The sequence below is a fragment of the Tamandua tetradactyla genome, chromosome 13, assembly GCF_023851605.1.
Source record: "Tamandua tetradactyla isolate mTamTet1 chromosome 13, mTamTet1.pri, whole genome shotgun sequence".
In the NCBI taxonomy this organism is placed as follows: domain Eukaryota; kingdom Metazoa; phylum Chordata; class Mammalia; order Pilosa; family Myrmecophagidae; genus Tamandua; species Tamandua tetradactyla.
Window position 1 is genome coordinate 27,764,257 of NC_135339.1, and position 20,383 is coordinate 27,784,639.

At 43.7% G+C, this 20,383-nt stretch overlaps 1 protein-coding gene and 1 pseudogene across 6 annotated transcripts in view; both read right to left on the minus strand.

The window, feature by feature from the left end:
* The window catches only part of HK1 (hexokinase 1), a 156,831-nt gene that overhangs the window by 116,299 nt on the left and 20,149 nt on the right, over positions 1 to 20,383 (minus strand). For 2 of the 6 annotated variants that reach the window (XM_077125061.1, XM_077125057.1), the window contains exons 3-4: positions 7,432 to 7,520; positions 145 to 192 (exon numbers count right to left, since the gene is read on the minus strand). In XM_077125061.1, coding sequence (XP_076981176.1) covers positions 145 to 192; positions 7,432 to 7,458 — 75 coding nt within the window. In that variant the 5' untranslated portion in view covers positions 7,459 to 7,520. Of the gene's footprint in view, positions 1 to 144; positions 193 to 7,431; positions 7,521 to 7,666; positions 7,780 to 8,127; positions 8,354 to 20,383 lie in introns of those variants that run through there. The other 4 variants (XM_077125058.1, XM_077125060.1, XM_077125059.1 and 1 more) reach the window with 4 other exon arrangements.
* On the minus strand, positions 17,800 to 18,809 carry LOC143653355 (insulin-induced gene 1 protein pseudogene; annotated as a pseudogene).

Consider the following 20,383-nt stretch of genomic DNA (forward strand, 5'->3'; position numbering starts at 1 on the left):
TTCTCTTCACCCTGGAGAATCCATAGCAAAGCTGCTTGGCTGCCTTAAAACCATTATCTGAACTCCCAAAGAGAATTGCCACACAATCTTTCGTTTTTATAGAAAATGCTACAGAAGGAAATGAGAGTTATTGAGATTTCCTACCTTACTTTCTGTGAGTGGGGGTGTCATTCTCTCTTCATGTGCTGTAGACTTCCGTGGGAATTAAAGAAAGACAGGACAAGAGAAGATGTTACAAAGTCATCTTAGCAACATGCATTCATAACATACTGATGCTTATAGCCAACAAATCACTCTTTAAAAGCAAAAGTAGTAACAAATAGCCTTGAAATGGCTAAACAAATTATAACCTGATGAACTATTTTATGGATGGAATGCAGCAGGTCTCAGAAGTTGTTCTAGTTTGCTAGCTGCTAGAATGCAACACACCAGAGACGGACTGGCTTTCAATAAAAGGGGGTTTATTTTGTTAGTTCTTCAGAGGAAAGGCAGTTAACTTTCCACTGAAGCTCTTTCTTACATGGAAGGCACAGGATGGTCTCTGCTGATCTTCTCTCCAGGCCCCTGGGTTCCAACAACTTCTTTCTGCATCTCCAAAGGCCTGGGCTGAGCTGTGAGTGCTGAGATGAGAAATGCCAAGCTGCTTAGGCTGTACTACCATGTGCTCTCTCATTTAAGCACCAGCCAATTAAGTCAAACATCACTCATTGCAGCAGGCACGCCTCCTAGCCGACTGCAGATGTAATTAGCAGCAAATGAGGTTCACATACCATTGGCTTATGTCTGCAGCAACAAAACTAGGTATGTTCACCTGGCCAAGTTGACAAGTGAATCTAACTAACACATGTCCACCCCTTGTCAACTTGGCAACTTCAAGCATCACCTTAAGCAGGTGCAAAAAATTCTCTTCTTGCTGTGGACCTGTAAATCTCAAAACAAGTTGTCTGATGCCAAGATGCAAAGGAGGATAGTCACAGGACATAGGTTTTCATTTCCATAGGGAGAAATTGGAAGAAACACAGATGTAAAATCTGCAGGGCAAGCGCCGTGGGATTTTAGAGTCTGAAAGTCATTTATCCTTCGGCTTTAGAAAATGGCAGTCCCACCCCTTCCAAGGGACCATGAAGTGGCCCGCCTCTTTCCAAATCAACCTCGGGGAACATCGAGGAGACCACCTCTCGGCTCCACTCTCTCCAGGCATCAGGGCCACCCCTGGGCTCTCTGCCATTTCTGGGGCACACACTCAACCCCTCCATGTGGTGGCAGCCAGGCTCTCCCAGTCCCCCAAGGAGCATGCTTCACCTTTTCCAAGGCCTGAAGCTGCACAACTCTTCCACTGCAATGAGAGGGGAGACTCATCGTCACCCTTCAGGGTAAACTTACCCTCTCCATGTATACGAGTGGGTCCACTCTCCTGGCTGAGGTTTCTTGGCTTCAGACCCAAGCTTCCATGGTTCCTACTCTGCAAACTCCAATTTCTCCCTTTTGTGTCCTCCTTTGTCAAGATTGGCTATGGTTCCATTTACACCAACAATCTCTTCAAACACTCCAGGACTTCTCCATCATTCTCTTCACAGTTCCTCCAAAATCTTCCCCTGAGCCATCCAAAACACTATTCCAACATATCTGGTATTTGCAAACCGCAGCAGCACCCCACTCTCCAGTACCAACTCTGTTCTAGTTTGCTAGCTGCTGGAATGCAACACACCAGAGATGGATTGGCTTTTAATAAAAGGGGGTTTATTTTGTTAGTTCTTCAGAGGAAAGGCAGTTAACTTTCCACTGAGGCTCTTTCTTACATGGAAGGCACAGGATGGTCTCTGCTGGTCTTCTCTCCAGGCCCCTGGGTTCCAACAACTTTCCCCGGGGTGACTTCTTTCTGCATCTCCAAAGGCCTGGGCTGAGCTGCGCGAGTACTGAGATGAGAAATGCCGAGCTGCTTAGGCTGTGCTACCTTGCGCTCTCTCATTTAAGCACCAGCCAATTAAGTCAAACATCACTCATTGCAACAGACACGCCTCCTAGCCAACTGCAGATGTAATTAGCAAGAGATGAGGTTCACGTACCATTGGCTTATGTCTGCAGCAACAAAACTAGGTATGCTCACCTGGCCAAGTTGACAAGTGAATCTAACACAGAAGTGTTCAACTCATTATTTTATTCTCATAAACATTTACTAGGTGCTTACAAACTTTCCAGGCACCGTGCTAGAACATGGAGATTCAAAGGTTCTGGATTCAAAGATTCAAAACATTGCTGGTTCTGCACCCAGGGACCGTACAGTCTAGAAGAGACTGCTGATGTGTGAATCAATAAGCCAAGCACAGCCCAGGCAGAGCTTCTAGAGAGGCCTGCAGGGGAGCTGGAGTAGCACAAGTGTCTGGTCCCTGCTGAGCCATTGGCCTTACAATGTCCCCAAGGTGGCAGGACACAATGCTTCCCTTTTGAAGGGACTGAGATAAGCATGAAGGAAACAATGGCAGTGACCAGCTCCCCAGTGCCCAATGGGGATAGCTTGGCATCCTGCCCCTTTAGAACTTCCTCTGCCTCACAAGTTTTGGAAGGTGCTGCCAATCTGAGATGTGTATTTCCTCATGGCAGCCTTAAAATTTATGGAGGGTATAGTAAATCATTTGCAAAAAAGAGTCACTAAAATTCTCCTTGTCCTACAATGACTGGGGATTTGCCATGTGACTTGCTTTGGCCAAAGGACAATAAAGGTTTGAAAAATGCTTGTGTATGGGGGCTTATCCTCTCTTCCTCCTTTTGGAACTCTTGCAGCCACCACCATGTGAATGATCCCGAGCTAGTCTGCTGGAAGATGATTGACACATGGTCCAGTTTTTTTCATCACCTTTGCTTATAGTCAGCCACCTGCCTAGCTGTGAGAGGAACCACAAACCCTGAGCTGACTACAAAAGTCTGAGTGAGCCCAGCTGATTGGAATGGGACAGAGAAGAGTCATCCCAGCTGAGCCCAATCTAAATTGCCAACTCACAGAAATGTGGGCAAAGAAAGGATTGTTGTATTAAGGCACCAAGCATTTGGGTGATTTATTACACAGCAAAATCTAAGTGATACAGAAGTAGACTTAAAAACTGGAGGCAGGAGTAATGAGGCACATCTGTCTTGGAGATATCTTCCTTCTTCTTCCAATAGCCCCAAAATTCAAATGCAACCTGGTCTGTTCAGATGCTTCATTCTCTGGTTGCTGGAATACTATAGGGAGAAGGAATCCTGGACCAATGAGGGTGATCTGAGGCTGGAAACTCAGGGAAGGTGAGTGCCAGCCCTCCTGCCTAAAGGGCATGCTGGGATAAACTGGCTGAAGGTTGGGGACTTAGCCAGCTGTCAATGGGACAGAGAGAGGTCTACTTGAGGAGTGCAGACATGATAAATGTTACCACAGACAGAGACTGCTAGGTAGGGGGTGAGGTAAAACTGTTCAGGTGATGAACTCAAGTCACACCTCCAGAAATGAGTGTTTGGGAACACTCGTGTAGCCAGCTTGCCTGCCTTAGAGCCTGACAAGGTCAAATCAATCCTGCCAATAAGGGAGAGGACAGTCAGCTCAGTCAGGGCCTGCTCCAGCCCTTCTGCCTCTCCCTAGGAAGGAAGGGGGATTTGGTCCCAACCAATCCAAGGGCTGCTAAGGACAGATTTTCTAGGGAGTTCCAAGCTGGAATAGATAGGACCCAAACTCAAATATATTGGTCCCAACTAGAGGCTTCAAAGGGCTCCAATAATTGCAACTCAGAGAACTGAGGCCTCTCTTCAGCCCTTTATCTGATATAACCTATAAAGTGTCTCCTACCTTAGCGTCTGGGCCCAGAAAGCACAGTACGAATGTTAGGTCCCTTTTCCCTAATAACTCTTGGTGGGTGACGAGGGATGGAGCCTGGAGTGATAGAACATGAGGCAATCCCATTTTCTAAGAAAGGAGACTGAGGTAACCAGACGGTTGAAAACAGCATACAGACATGTCCCTAGTCACCATAAAAATCAGGGGTAATGCAAGTATCCTCCTTGGAGGGCAGAGACTTTGTTTATAGCATGTTCTTGTCCTACACAGTGTCTGGTATAGAGTAGATGCTTAATAAGGTTTGCTATTTATGAACTGAAAAGCCATAACCTCCACTGAGCAAACCCCAAATCAAAGAAACTCCATAGATATCATGGTTCTAGGGCTAAGGAAACAAGGAAAGTCACCCCATAGACAGCCTGAGTGACCAGGAAAATCTTGGCAAGTTTTCCACCTGCCCAAAGACCAAAGAGTCTAGGACATACCCATGACAGGAGACTTCCTGCTGAAAGGGCTCTAATGAAACCTTGCAGATAGTAATAGGTCTACATGAGAATTAAGAATAAGAGAAGATGATACATCCCAGAGTAATATGGGCAGAGAATAAAAAAATATTTCCAAAGTCCCCTTGGGGGACTGGCAAGAAAGGAAAAAACATTGAACTTCCCCATCTGGAGAATTTCTCATATTTTCGTAAGCACTGGGGACAACCAATTCAATAAGCTAAGCCCTCGATCTTGGGGCTCACCCCTATGAAACTTATTTCTGTAAAGGAGAAGATAAGCCTAGTTATAATTATGCTAAAAGTCACCCCCAGAGAACCTCTTCTGTGGCTCAGATGTGTCCTCTCTCACTAAGCCAATTCGACAGGTGAACTCACTGCCGTCCCCACTACATGGGACATGACTCCCAGGGATATAAATCTCCCTGGCAATGTGGGACAGGACTCCCAGGGATGAGCCAGGACCTAGCATCACGGGATGGGGAAAGCTTTCTTGACCAAAAGGGGAAAGAAAGAAACAGGACAAAATAAAATTTTGGTGGCTGAGAGATTTCAGAGTTGAGAGTTTATCTTGGAGGTTATTCTTATACATTATATAGCTATCCCTTTTCAGTTTATGGTGTATTGGAGTGGCTAGAGCGAAGTACTTGAAACTGCTGAACTGCTGTTCCAGTAGCCTTGATTCTTGAAGACAATTGTATAATTATACAGCTTTTCAATGTGACCATGTGACTGTGAAAACTTTGTGGCTGAAGCACCCTTTATCCAGGGTATGGACAGATGAGTGAAAAAATAAGACAAAAAAATAAATAAATAATAGTGGGGGGGGGATATGGATTTTAAAAAATTGGGTAGATTGAAATAATAGTGGCCAATGACAGGGAGGGGTAAAGGTTATGGGATGTATGAGTTTTTCCTTTTTATTTCTTTTCCTTCAGTGATGCAAATGTTCCAAAAATGATTGTATTGATGAATATACAACTATATGATTAAATTGTGAGCCACTGATTATATACTTTGGATGGACTGTATGTGTGTAAAAATATCTCAATACAAATCTTTTTTAAAAAAATAGAATAAGGGAAGAGTGAAAAAGGCTATTGGGGGCTTGGACTAGCCTGGGGGCCTAAGAGAAAGACACGAAGCAGATCATACAATTTTTGGCTATTCTTTAGACTAAGAGTAGAAATTCAATATCCAGAGCACAACATTTCTAAACTTGAGATCGCACAAAATATTTCAGTCCTTAAGAAGATATGGTTGGAGTAGCACACATCACTTTCAACCCTGAATTTGACATGGACATAGAAAGAACACAGGGCTGGAGTCGGAGAGACCTGGATTTATGTCCTGACCTGTCACTGACCAGATGTGTGACATTGGGCAAGTAATTTAATCTCTCTAAGCCTCAGTTTCCTCATCTGAAAAATGGGAATGATACTTACTTCTTGGGCCTTTGTAAAAATTGAAGGGGACCATGTAAAATGGAGTGACTGGTGCAGAGTAATTGCTCATTAAATAGCAGCAACTACAGTAATGACCACTGATAGCAGACTCACAGGGCACTACAAATGCAGCTTACCCTGGGCTACTTGACGGACAAGGGACAGGGATTCAAATCAATTTCCAACTCCTAGGTTTCCAACCTGTGTCTGAGACCCCAGGGCCCCAAGTACTATGGAGGACGAGACCCAGACTCACAAACTAACACTGGACTCCAGGGGCCAGTGCCCAAGCCGGTGACAGGGACACGGGCTGCTTCACTCTCCTGGCCTGCCTTCAGCTCCTGGAGGCATGCTCCCTGAGCTAGCAGGTGCTCAGGAAGAGAAGGCTGGGGACCGCGAGAACTGGCTATGACATCCCCAAACAAACCTTCTGGTTTGTAGGTGCCTCTCCCTTCCCAAAGCAGGCAAAACCGTTTTTCCTCCTTCTTGGGATGAGTGTGGGGGTGAAGAGGAAAAGGAAGAGAAGGAAGAAACTTCAGAGGTCAGGGGCAAAGATGAGTCTTCAGATTCATGTTTTTGGTGATGGACACTCTCCCACCCCTCCCTGTAAACCAAGCAGCTCCTCCGATTGGGTGAATGAGAAGGAGAATGACAGCTTCCATTATCCAGTCCTGCCTGCTGGGTGCCAGGGGCTTTAGAGACAGGCTGGAATTCAATTCCCTCAAAGCCCTGTGAGATAGGAAGGATGCATCTGGCTGGGCTTTGGGAGACTTTTCTGTGAGCTGATGAAGGGTTACTTTTTGTTGCTGCTTTGTTTGACCAATTTTTAAATCAATCTTGGCCTAGGCAGGACTGGGAGAAAGTGGTGTGCCTTGCAAAGTTCCAGAGTCCCTCACCTCTAGGCTAAAGCAGATCTTTGGGTTTGCAATCTCCACTTTTAGATGCAATAAAGAACTAATTTGTCACCCAGCAGCTGACCAGAGGAGATTATTCCACAAGGCAGATAGGCCAGGCTGCAGCACTGACTCAACTACTGTTCTGATAGAGAGCTGAGGGGATTCTGGTTCTTGGGGCACAGGGTTTGTCCCTGGCCTTAAACCCCATCTCAAATTCCCAAAGCATATTCCTGCTCCAGGGCAGACCATCTGTAGTATAGATAAATTCTAAATGAACCAGCTACTCAGGAGAACATAGCATGTCCTGTAAACGTTTTCCAGGGGATTGTTTCAACAACCAGGGGAGAAGCGGCGCGCTCTCCAAGTGGTAAGAATGGACTTATGCCTTTAAATGGCAACACAAAATCAGGCCAAAGAAGCCTTCTCCTGGAGAGAAAAGGCTTAGCTCCTGTTTTCAGCACCGGTTCATGACATCCCAATGTTAAGTATCTAAGAAGCGTTCAGCTAGAGGGGTTACATGAATGAGGAATAATCAGTGATCCTTTTGGCTCCTTGGGTCAGGACCCATCTGGCCCTGGGGAGAATTAACCTGCCCTAGAGTTAGAGGACAGCTCTGTGGGGCTCCTGTTTTGCCCTATAGCAGGTGGCTGTTGTGCTCTTGGCCAGGTTTTTTTTCTCCCATAAAATGGACCGTAATATAACCCACTGCCAGAGAGAGTGGGCTGAGCAGGCTGTGGCACAGGGGACCCTTCTCAGATGTCAGAGCCAGGCTTGGGGACAACTTACAAATCCACGCTGACAGGACTGTCCCATGGTGGGGAAAACGGCTGTCCTGGGTCCTCGTCTTCTCCTCTCAGCAGCAGGATCTGGAACTTCTGGGGAAAAGTAAAGTCCCAATGAAGGAGACAAGTTCAGGATCTTGTCGCCTTCATTCCTGTCCTCACCAATTGGAAACTAAAGACCCTGACATTGGGGACAGTGGGCAGAATGTAGGATTACAATCCCAAGTAAAAGGTCCTACCATTCTAGAAGAAATTCCCTGGAACCTTGTCTGGAGGTGGTGCCTTGTCACAAGCTATCCTCTCTGCTGTTTCAGACTGGCCTGATGAAGTGGAGGTTGATTTAAGATCTGTGCTTTGGGGGAGGAAATCAAAATAAAAATAGAAGTTTTCCAAGACAGCTTCAAAAGGTCAGAATTTTGAAAGGTGTGAGCTTCATCTTTATTTCATTCTCCCCTTCCCCACATCTGTCTAATTTAGATAGGATAAGGAATATCTCTGGGTAAAACTTAATTAAAATCACCTTTATTCCTATAGAAGTAAGTTCTGTTTTGCATTTATCTTTCCTTATATTTTTCTCTGGATAACTCCATATCAAGAACAACAACAACAAAAATGGAACCATGCCGTAATACTCTTATTATTTTAAATCTACTTTTTTTCTCCTGGAATAATAAATCTTTTCATATAAATAAAGATTGACCTCATCATCTTGGTTGTTGGATTGAGTAGAGATTCTCCAATTCACACCAAAATGCTAACTCAAGAGTCCCTAATCAATAAATGTCAGATCCTAAGTCAAATTCATGGAAATTTTTCTTCCCATTCATTTAAGATCATTTCAGCTCCAAGAGGATTAGCCAAGGGTCCATGTTTTTAAATACTGGTGTGGTAGTGGGGATCCAGCTGAGTCAGGCTAGCACAGGGACCTGAGAGAGGAGAGAAAATACCATGAAGAAGCCCTTGAGCAGAGATGGTTAATCAAAGTTGGGGGGGCCTATCCTGCACAGACACCCTACCTGGGGGCTGTCCACCTACACAGAACACCCAGCAGCAGCCAACCCACCCAAATGCACTATTTATCACCATGCACTGCCCTGGAATGAAGGGACAGTAGAAGGGAGGGCCTTGAACAAGGCGGGGGGGGGGGGGACGGGAATAAGTGAAGCTAAGCAATAGAAGTCTCGCTCTTTCTCCTCTGTCTGGCTTTGAAAAGCAGATTGCCCCAGTGTTGTAGGGCCTCTCACCTCTCACCCTTTTTTTCTTGTGAGAGTGCCCATATATCTCTTCACGTGCATACCTAATAAACTTTACTTGCTTGCTATATCCATGCTGTGCCCTTGAATTCTTTCTCGCAGTGCAGCCAAGAATCTAGACCCAAATCCAGCAACATATTTTGGCGAGCCCACCAGGAGACACTTCTCTCCAGCCATCTGGACTGGTAAGCCAGCTCTTTGTCTATTGACCAGGAGATAAGGCCACGTGCATTCACTTTTCTTCTCACTTGGTTTATTGTTATCCTCTCCTATGTACTCATGCAACTCTGTGTCTCCAGGAGTCTAGGGACTCTGACCCAGCTCCCCCAGGACATAATCTTTCTTTTTTCTTTTTTTATTAATTTAAAAACTTTTTTTAAATACAACAACAAATAAACATCCTTAACTTATGATCATTCCATTATGCATATATAATCAGTACTTCACAATATCATCACATAGTTGCATATTCATCATCATGATCATTTCTTAGAACATTTGCATCAATTCAGAAAAAGAAATAAAAAGACAACAGAAAAAAATTCAAAAATACCATACCCTTACCTCTCCCTTTCATTGATCACTAGCATTTCAAACTAAATTTATTTTAACATTTGTTCCCCCTATTATTTATTTTTATTCCATATGTTTTACTTGTCTGTCGATAAGGTAGATAAAAGGAGCATCAGACGCAAGGTTTTCACAATCACACAGTCACATTGTGAAAGCTATATCATTATATAATCATCTTCAAGAAACATGGCTACTGGAACACAACTCTACATTTGCAGGCAGTTCCCTCCAGCCTCTCCATTACATCTTGACTAACAAGGTGCTATCTAGTTAATGCATAAGAATAACCTCCAGGATACCTCTCGACTCTGTTTGGAATCTCTCAGCCGTTGACACTTAATTTTGTCTCATTTTGCTCTTCCCCCTTTTGGTCAAGGTTTTCTCAATCCCTTGATGCTGAGCCTCAGCTCATTCTAGGATTTCTGTCCCACATTGCCAGGAAGGTCTACACCCCTGGGAGTCATGTCCCATGTAGACAGGGGGAGGGCAGTGAGTTTGCTTGTTGTGTTGGCTGGAGAGAGATTCTTAGGCCTCATTTTAAGTAGGCCTGACCTATCCTTTGCGGGGTTAAGTTTCATATGAACAAACCCCAAGATTGGGGGCTCAGCCTATTGCTTTGGTTGTCCCAACCGCTTGTAAAAAAGATCAAGAATTCAACTTGGGGAAGTTGAATTTTCCCCCTTTCTCATCATTCCCCAAAGGGGACTTCGCAAATACTTTTTTACTCACTGTTCAAATCACTCTGGGATTCATTGGGGCATCACTCTGCACAAACCAACAAAATCTCATGCCCTACTCGAGGTTCCATGTACTTATGGTGTTCAATTAAGCTGCCCAGGACATAATCTTGATCTACTCTGAGTCCTTTGGTTCTCTCCTAGGAGGTGGCAGGAGCCCATCTCCACTCCATGCATATCCAAAAAGACTCATAACAGCAGGTGATACTGTCCTAGAGACCTGACTGGGGGCTTCTCCCTGTGTCATGTAGGAGTCCAATGGGAGTCAGATCAAGTATCCCTGTCTCCCTGAGACTTTGCTGCATGTTCCTCTCTTCCCCTCTGGGGACCTCCTCTTGATCCTCACTTGCCTAACAGTATTTCCTCGCCCCTCAGACCCTTCCTCCTGCTGGATCTGTTACTCTTTTCAGCTCTCCCCTGCCTCCATGAGAGTCTCCCTCTTTCACCTCTGTCTTGCTTTCAATGCCTTCTAAGACATTCCATCTTCTATAACACAGGATTCTGGGCTAAGGATTCTTGTACAAAACTAAGTGTTGCCTTTGACATTCTAGGGATTCACCTCTGATCTGTGCCCATGGGAATTAAGTACTTTCCAATGAGAGTGTCTCCCCTCCAGCCCTTGATCATTTAGGATCTATAGAGGCCCATGCGGCTGAATATGAGGCTCACCTGCTTTAGAGCATGCTCACATTTTAGCCCTCAGGAAACTGGAGGACAAAGGTATTCCCGGTAGCATGTCCTAGACTTCTCTCAGGTGGATGTGTGCCCCTGCTTCAGGAGCATAGGTCTAAACATCTCCTGGGGAGGAATGGCCTGGGGACAACTGGTGAACCCTTACTCCCCATGTTCCCAGGAGATTGGGCCGACAGAGAAGAAGGACTCCTCAAGAACACTGCCCTGAAATTCTTATGGGCAAGCCCTAGGAAGCCCCCTGGAAGTGTAGATCCAGACATCACACAGGAAAGGGGTCTCAGTGATGGCCTGCAACTTGACTCTGTATTCACAAGACATGGGGCCAGCAGACAGGTTATAAGCTCTAGTTCCTTTTCCAGAGAAAATGGGAAATGCCAAGTCAATATAAGCTAAAAGATGGGAAGCATAGCTCTCCAAAGGGACTCTCAATGACAATACCATCTTCCAGTCTGTAAAAGACGTGGAAAGTAGTCAGAGATTCCCTATTACTAGATATTTATACCTCTCTATCAAGACAAGGACCCAAGAGGGACTTGTCACTGGTGTTATGCCCATGTCTCAAATCCATTAGAGGAGAAAATCTTCTTAATAATCTCCTTTTAAAACTTGTTTGCAAAAAGACTTGAGAGAACATACCACCAAGCCAGTTAATTATAATAAGCTAAAGAAGATCACTCAGAAGAGGAAAACCTGGCCCTGTTTCAGGGGAGGTTAGTAGAAGCCCTAAAGAAGTATACTAATGCAAGCCCAGATTCCCGGGAAGGTCAGATTTTGTTGGGCACCCATTTTTCATCAGCCAGCATGCCCTTGACATTCAGAAAAAGCTGCAAAATTTCTCCATGGGCCCACACTCTCCACTAATGACCTGTCAGAAACTGTCTTTTCTGTCTTTAACAAGTGAGACAAGGCCGAGGAGGAGAGGGCAAAGAGAGGTAAGCAAAAGACCAGAGAAAAGGCTCAGCTTATTGCAGTTACTGTTAACAGCACCCTGTCCCCTCAAGGTCACCCAAATCATGATTCCAAGCCTCAAGGGCCCAGCTTCAACTGTGGATCAGAGGTCCACTGGTAGAGAAGGTGCCAAAAACCTCAAGAGGACCCTCAGCATCAGAACCCACCAGGACCTTGCCCCAGGTGCCACCAACATGAATTCACTGTCGGGACTCAAACTCAATATGGTTCAGGTGTTGGTGAAATCCACCAGCCTTTATCTTGGCGGGATGAATTCTGCTCATCCCAAACCCTCCCTGGCCTGGTGCAGAGGCACTTGTGATACCAAACACAAGCAGGGGGTTCTCTGTCCCATGTGCTCAGAGGACCAATTCTGGGGTTTCAAAGAGGAACAGAATTTATTGCTAGCACAAGGAAGGAGATAAGACAGCCTAGTGGCCTTAAATTCTGTCTCCCCAAGTCTAAGGAGTTTAGCAATTTTTATGGATTCAAACAAGGGGTGATGGAGTTGTTACCATCCCGATAAGTATAGACAAGTACAATTTCAAACGTAAAGTGGTGAAGGAAGGCTAGAACTAAGACAGCCACCACAATAACAAGTCACAGCCATCACAATAACAAGTAACAAGAGTAACAGTTCTGGGCTGACTTGGTCCCTTCATTACATTAGGGTGTTGTCTTTGTGATTATAAGACTCTAAAGTTGTAATAAATGGGCAAGGGGGAACAAGGTGGGTCCAATCATAAGGTTTTTACAATATCCAATTCAGTTGGTTTCTGCTTTTGGTAATTCTACAATACACTGGAAAGTAAGAAAAAGGCATGTATATAGTGACTCACTCACCATAATTATTTGTTAAATTTTCTATTCTCAATTACATTTGCATATAAACCAAATTTGGTTTAAATTACTTAATTGCTTCATCCTAAGCTTTTCTGTAAGACAGACACAGAGCTTTTCTGTTTTATAGATTCTTTGGAGCACTTATAACTATTATAAATTACTTATTTACTTGCTTATTGTTCCCAACTGATGGAGAAATCATAAAATATTGCCAACATGGATGCCGTGGCTGATGCAAGGCAACACAAAATGGCCTAGCCCGCGACCAGCTTTCTTCCCAGAACTGGCGGTGGTTCACGCCAAAAGTGCTACCCTTAAATCTGCCCTCCACCCTGGCAACAACGGTGACCAATCCCAGCCTGACACGTGTACCTGCATGCTCCCAACCTATATAAGCCTGTGCACTTCCTCAATAAAGCAGACGCCTTCCACTCACCCCTGAGGGTTGTCTCCTGGGTTGTGTGCTGTGCGCTGTGTGTCTGTGTGACTGACTCAGTATGGCCGCTTACCCCCAGCCATCAGCTAACCCAACACCCAACACCCCTAGTCAGCATTAGGGCTCCAAGAGTGCAGGGACTGCACTTCCTTCCACTACCAGTTCCCAATGCCTGGAGCAGTTCCAGGCATACGGTAAGAATTGAACTCAGGTTAACGGAGAAGGCACTGAGCATAACTGCTTGATTTGAAGCGCTACTCAGCCACTTATTAGCTCCATAACCTGCCTGAACCTCAGTTTTCTCAACTGTAAAATGGAAATGTAATAACAGTAATAGAGTCATATAGGATTGAGACATTTGTATATAAACCGAACATTTAGAATAGTGCATGTCATCTGATCTGCACTCAGTGTATGTTAGTTAGTAATAGTTATTACTATTGCTGATTGATCAGCAATTTTGCTGAAATTCAAAGCGGTTGTGAAAGCAAAAAGGGGCTTTTACTAATGGCCATAAATGGCTTGTAATTGGAGGCACAGCCTATTTAGTGATGATTTAAAGCAGTGGTTCCACAGGGAGAGCAAAAGACAATTTGTTGGGGTAAGGGAAGACAATATCAGAAATTTTAATTGTATGACTTTTTAAATCTCTTCTTATAACTTTTACAGGCTATTCTTTATAATGCACATATTCTTTTAGTTCCTTACTGTTTTAGTTTACGGGCTGCTAAACCAAATACCATACAATGGGTTGTTTTGTTTGTTTGTTTGTTTGTTTGTTTTGAACCTTTAATAAAAGTTAAAAAAAATGAATGCAAAAAGAAGACAATGCTGAAAATGGTATGAAAGTAAATCTCGCTTCCAGGTCAAGATGGCGGTTTAACAATGTGCGCATTTTAGTTTGTCATCCAGAACAACTACAAAATAACCAGACACAGTACAGAACAGCTCCTGGGGCCACATCAGTGACTAGACACACAGCGTACCCCAGTCTGGACCAGCTGGACCGGCTGCGAGCCTCCCCAGAACTGTGGGTTCCCAAAGCTGCGGCGGCCAGAGCCCCTCCCCCACAGGCCGCTTCCCAGAGGGGAAAGGAAAGGACTTTACCAGCAGTAGGGACTGAGCACAATGCCAATTGTGGAATTAATTAACGAATTCTGACTACTAAAAATAGGCCCCCCGCTTAGGTGAACCTGGTCAAAATGGAGGTTGCTCATTTTTGCCCCGGCACCAAGGGGGCAGGGCTGATGGAAAAAGGAGGGAAAAAAGAAGGAAACAGAGGTTTTTGTGACTGTGATTCTACAAAGGCTTGACTGCCTTTGGATATAGTGGCAGGACTTCTCAGGCTGCAACTGCCCCAGGCATAGGCAGAAATGTGCTCTTTTGGGAGGCCTGTGCCTTCCCCAGGGGAGGGGTGAAGCCCAACTCAGGTGAAATCCCTCCATCAAGGAATTCAAACACAGGGCTTGGGAATTTGAAGCCATTAAAACCAGCCTACAACCTCTCCTCTGTCTCCACCACACCCCAGCAGGGAGAGTCTGCCAAAGTTAAAGGTGCTGCATCATCTTATGCTGGTGGGACCTGCAGGCAGACAAGCGCCACATACTGGGCAGGATAAGAAAAACAGAGTCCAGAGACTTCACAGGAAAGTCTTTCCACCTGCTGGGTCTCACCCTCAGGGAAAACCGACGCAAGTGACTCTTTCTTCCTGATAGGAGGCCAGTTTGGTCTGGGAAAATCCGGCTGGGGTCTATAATATCTAAGTAGACCCTCCTAAGGTTCGGGGGGGGGGGGGGGAAAGGCACCATACAAGCAGGGCAAGAAAAAAGAAAACAAAAACTGAAAATTTCTCCTCTGTTAAACAAAACTTAAGCTAGAGGTCCAGACAAAGCTGAACTGAATGTCAAAGAACAGATAGACAACAAATTCATCCAGCAAGAAAACCCTAGGTAAAAGAAGTGAAAGCAATCTCCAGAATAAACTAATTAAGGTAATTAAATGCCTAGACGCCAGCAAAAAATAACAAATCACACTAGGAAAATTGAAGAGATGGCCCAGTCAAAGGAACAAACCAACAATTCAAATGACATACAGGAGCTGAAATAATTCATTCAGAATATACGAACAGACATGGAAAATCTCATCAAAAACCAAATCAATGAATTGAGGGAGGATATGAAGAAGACAAGGAATGAACAAGAAGACATTGAAAGTCTGAAAAAACAAATCACAGAACTTATGGGAATGAAAGGCAAGGTAGAAGAGATGAAAAAAACAATGGAAACCTACAATGGTAGATTTTGAGAGACAGAACATAGGATTAGTGAACTGGAGAATGGAACATCTGAAATCCGGCAAGAAAAAGAAAACATAGGGGAAAAAATCGAAAAATATGAGCAGGGACTGAGGGAATTGAAAGACAATATGAAGCGCATGAATATACATGTTGTGGGTATCCCAGAAGGAGAAGAGAAGGGAAAAGGAGGAGAAAAACTAATGGAGGAAATTATCACTGAAAATTTCCCAACTCGTATGAAAGACTTAAAATTACAGATCCAAGAAGTGCAGCGTATCCCAAAGAGAATAGATCCAAACAGACATACCCCAAGATATTTACTAATCACAATGTCAGAGGTCAAAGAGAAAGAGAGAATCTTGAAAGCAGCAAGAGAAAAGCAATCCATCACATACTAGGGAAGCCCAATAAGACTATGCATAGATTTCTCAGCAGAAACCATGGAGGCGAGAAGACAGTGGGATGATATATTTAAATTATTAAAAGAGAAAACTGCCAACCAAGAATTCTACATCCAGCAAAATTATCCTTCAAAAATGAGGGAGAGGGCGGGCCATGGTGGCTCAGCAGGCAAGAATGCTGGACTGCCATGCCAAAGGACCCAGGTTTGATTCCTGGTGCCTGCCCATGTAAAAAAAAATGAGGGAGAAATTAAAACATTTTCAGACAAAAAAATCACTGAGAGAATTTGTGTCCAAGAGACCAGCTCTGCAATAAATACTATAGGGAACACTAGAGACAGATACAAACACAGAACAGAGAGGTGTGGAGAAGAGTGTAGAAAGGAAGACTATGAGTACAGGTAAAAAGAAGGAAAATTAGGTATGACATATAAAATCTAGAAGGCAAAATAGTAGAAGAAAGTACTACCCATGCAGTAATAACACTGAATGTTAATGGATTAAACTCTCCAATCAAAAGACATAGTCTGGCAGAATGGATTAAAAAACAGGACCCATCTATATGCTGTCTCTACTCAAACGACATTTACACACCAATGTTTATAGCAGCATTATTTACAATTACCAAAAGAAGCATCCAAAATGTCCATCAACAGACGGTTGGCTAAACAAACTGTGGCATTTACATAAGATGGAATATTATGCAGCTGTCAGACAGAATAAAGTTATGAAGTATGTAACAACATGAATGGACCTTAAGGACATTATGCGGAGTGTGATTAGCCAGAAACAAAAGGACAAATACTGTATGGTCTCACTGATATGAACTGACATTAGTGAATAAACTTGGAATATTTCCTTGGTCACAGAGACCATCAGGAGATAGAAATAGGGTAAGATATTGGGTAATTGGAGCTGAAGGGATACAGATTGTGCAACAGGACTGAATATAAAAACTCAGAAATGGACAGCACAATATTACCTAACTGTAATACAATTATGTTAAAACACTGAATGAAGCTGAATGTGAGAATGATAGAGGGAGGAGGGCTGGGGCATAAATGAAATCAGAAAGAAAGATAGATGATAGAGATTGAGATGGCATAATCTAGGAATGCCTAGAGTGTATAGTGATAGTGACTAAATGTACAAATTTAAAAAATGTTTTTGCATGACGAAGAACAAAAGAATGTCATTACTGCAGTGTGCTGAAAATAGATGGTGATTAGTATTTTAAAATTTCAACTTATGTGTTAGACTAAAGCAAAAAATGTTTATTTGGTACAAGTTTATACTTTGACTAGTGCATCTCCTAATATAACTTATGTAGATAGTTGGTTGAACACCTTAAGTACATGGATTTTTGTATAGGACATGAGATTTTGTTGGTTTGTCCAAGTGATGCCCTTATGAATCCCAGAGTGATTTGATCAGTGAGTGAAAAAGTATTTGCAAAGTCCCCTTCGGGGAATGGTGAGAACGGGAGAAAACTCAACTTCCCCAAGTTGAATTCTTGATATTCTCGCAAGCAGTGTGGGCAACCAAAGCTATAGGCTGAGCCCCTAGTCTTGGAGTTTGTTCATATGAAACTTAACCCCACAGGGGATAGGTCAAGCCTACTTAAAATTAGGCCTAAGAGTCACCCCCAAGAGAACCTCTTTTGTAGTGTACATACATATAGTGTACATACTGGGAATATACATATAAGTCTGTCACTGAGTGACAGGATTAAATGAGAGTGTGGTTTCTAAAGCATGGCAATGTTATGATCTGACATGGAGTACCTCCCTACACCTGTTCCATTTTTTTTTAACACAACCCTATTTAAAAATATCTTTTGGATATATATTACTCCTATTATACCACATTTCATTTTTGTTAAGCACCATCAACCCATCTCCTTTGGGCACTGATACAAAATCAGTAATTGGTAACTAAGTTTTAGTTCGAGGCTTTGAAATATGGCAACTTGTTTTTAATAACATACATGAAATCTAATACTTGGGAAATTGCCAGCTGCCTGAGCTCCTATGCATAGCCTGCACTCAAATGCTTCCAGAGCACAGACAGGTACAAATGCAGTCAATCAAAGGAAGATTTCAAGGTAGGTATTCTTTCCACATCACTATTCTAAAATAGGTGAATTTTTTTTTCCCAGGGGTCATTTGTGTAGTCAGTCCAATCTAAATAGTTTATTTGAGAAAAAGATAATCTTTGTCACAATCCAATATCACAGATTTTCTTCCCAAATCTTGCCCATTCTTCTGAATCAGTGAGTCTGAAGACTCACTCTGTGGCTTTTCAGGAACACCCATAGCCAGTTGTCATCTTATGTTTCCTACTGTTACATCTCCTGAGAAAAATATACGTGGGAGCCAAGAACGAATATAGAGAAATTCTGGGGATGTATACTGATAAACACCATACATACGAGAAACTGAGTGATCAGTGTAGCTAGAAATGTGATGGTAATTCCAAGCCCAAGACCACTTCTTGAACTATCAAATGTCCACCAAAGGCCCAATGATAGGGCTGCTAAAGTCAAAGACAGCTGAACATTATTGGCAAAATCCAATTTGGCACTTGCATAGCTGATGCCAACAAAACTTGAGATACAACGCATCACGCTGGCCCACTCTTTTAAATTTATGGGGTTCTCCAAGATGGCTGGCAATACAGGGGTAGAGCAAGCCCACAACAGCAGCTGTTGTCCCACAACAGGGAGGAACCCACCAGGCTGAGGAGAAGATGGTGGCAATAACTTCTTCTGGGAAAAGGGTGACATTTCTCTGCATCTGCAGTAGGTTGAGCACAAGGGCTAGGACAACTCTAACTTAAAAAAGCACAAGGCTTCTTTGCACCAAGTGATGATGCCAACTGTTAGCATGGCTGCTGCTGCTACTGTAGTCACACCACTGTGGTCCACCAGCAAAGAGGGGCTGGAAACAGACAAACTGATCATTTCTCCCACTTTTGCTGCCAGCCCTCCAGCACTGACTTTCTGGTATTTTGGGTGCCTCCCACCGTGAGCACAGAACAACTGCAGAAGTGACCGTCTAATTTGGGCATCTGTTACCACCAAAGTCGAGATGAGTTTCCGTAGGGGTGGGAGCCGGGTTCAGCTGCCTCTCAGTTCTGTGGAGTTGGTCCTGGGGCTGAGGAAGGGGCGGTGCCACCGGAGGAACGCAAGCCTGGGGTGGCCGATGCTGGCGGAGGAGAAAAGGAAGCCGAGCGAGGCGAGAGCAGGACATTGGGGGCCGGCCCCGCCGCACAGACACCGCGTTCCCCCGGCCCCGCCCCTCGTGCGCCCAGACTGGGGCTGCCCAATGCGTTGATTTAACAACAGGAAATTCTTGGCTCCGGGTCTTAGAGGTTAGAAGGCTTGCTTCCTTCCTGGGTCAGGATCTTCTGGCTCTCCAGCAATGTTAGGGGTTCCTTGACTTTTCCTTCACATGACAAGGCAGATGGCGGTGTCTTCTCCTTTGTCTTCCGTGTTCTGTTGCCGTCCATTTGGCTGCCTCTCTCTCTGTGGCCTTCTCTCAAGGGCCTCCAGTAATAGGACTCAGACCCAACCTGAATCAGTTGAGCCACAGCTTAACCGGAGTACCCTCATCAGAAGGTCCAATGCACACCCACAGGAAGGGATTACGATTAAGAACATGTTTTTCCAGGGTACATAACTCCATGACACTACAATTAATATCTGCATATAATTTTCTAAAGATGAAGATACCTAAAATTCTCACTTTATTTTTATATTAAGTATACAATCCAGTGGTTTTTAGTATATTCACAAGGTGTGCACTAATCACCACTCTCTCACTCCAGAAATTTTTCTCTCTCCAGAAAGAAACCCCATACCCATTATCAGACACTTCCCGTCCTCTCCCTTCCCCACCTTTGGCAACCACTAATCTACCTTCTGTCTTTATGGATTTACCTGTTCTGGCTATTCCATATAAATGGACTCATAGATGTATATAATTTTAAAATAATATTTTTCTGGGGTATATAACTCCAAGATGCCACAATTACCATATGTAATTAAGATACTTATATTTTTATGTCCACAAAAAATTTTTATTGATGAGATACATAACCAAAAAGCTTTGGAGAGTTTTGGCTAAAAGCATAAAAACATAAAGCTTCCCTGGTTTTGTCCTGTACTAACTTGCTCTGCAGACACTCCAACAGGTGCTCCATGGCTCCATCAGCCTGTACTAATGAAAGTCCTATAACTGACATAGACCAAAGCAGAACGCTAAATATAATTAACATTTTGTTTTGTAATTTATGACTTCATTTTGTTTTTCTAAAAAGATGTTCTAATTTTGCCAGATAGATTAACAGGTAAAGCAGCAATGCAATCTGGAACCCAGGTTCCCATCCCTTCTCTGTCACTTACTGAACATCTGTGAGTTCACATTTTAGTATCATAAAATGGACGTAATAATAGCCTCTGCTTCATAAGTGAGAATTAACAAGCTTTTCTAATTTGACCTTAGGTTAACTCTTCAGCTCTGTTCCCCTTTTTACCTGATAAGGATGGTATGCCATATATATTACTGAGCAACATTTCTTATGACAAAATAACTCCTTATTGGTCAATTACTGCTGGATCGGAAGAACTATTAAGTACCTGGTGGGGATGCCCTAGCTTTGGGCGTCCCTGAGCGTGATGACTCTTGTAACTGGCCACATCCCTTGCAGGAACCCTGGAAGATATCCCAATGGAACTGTTACAAGAAATATTACCTTCTGAGGGGTGGGAGACTT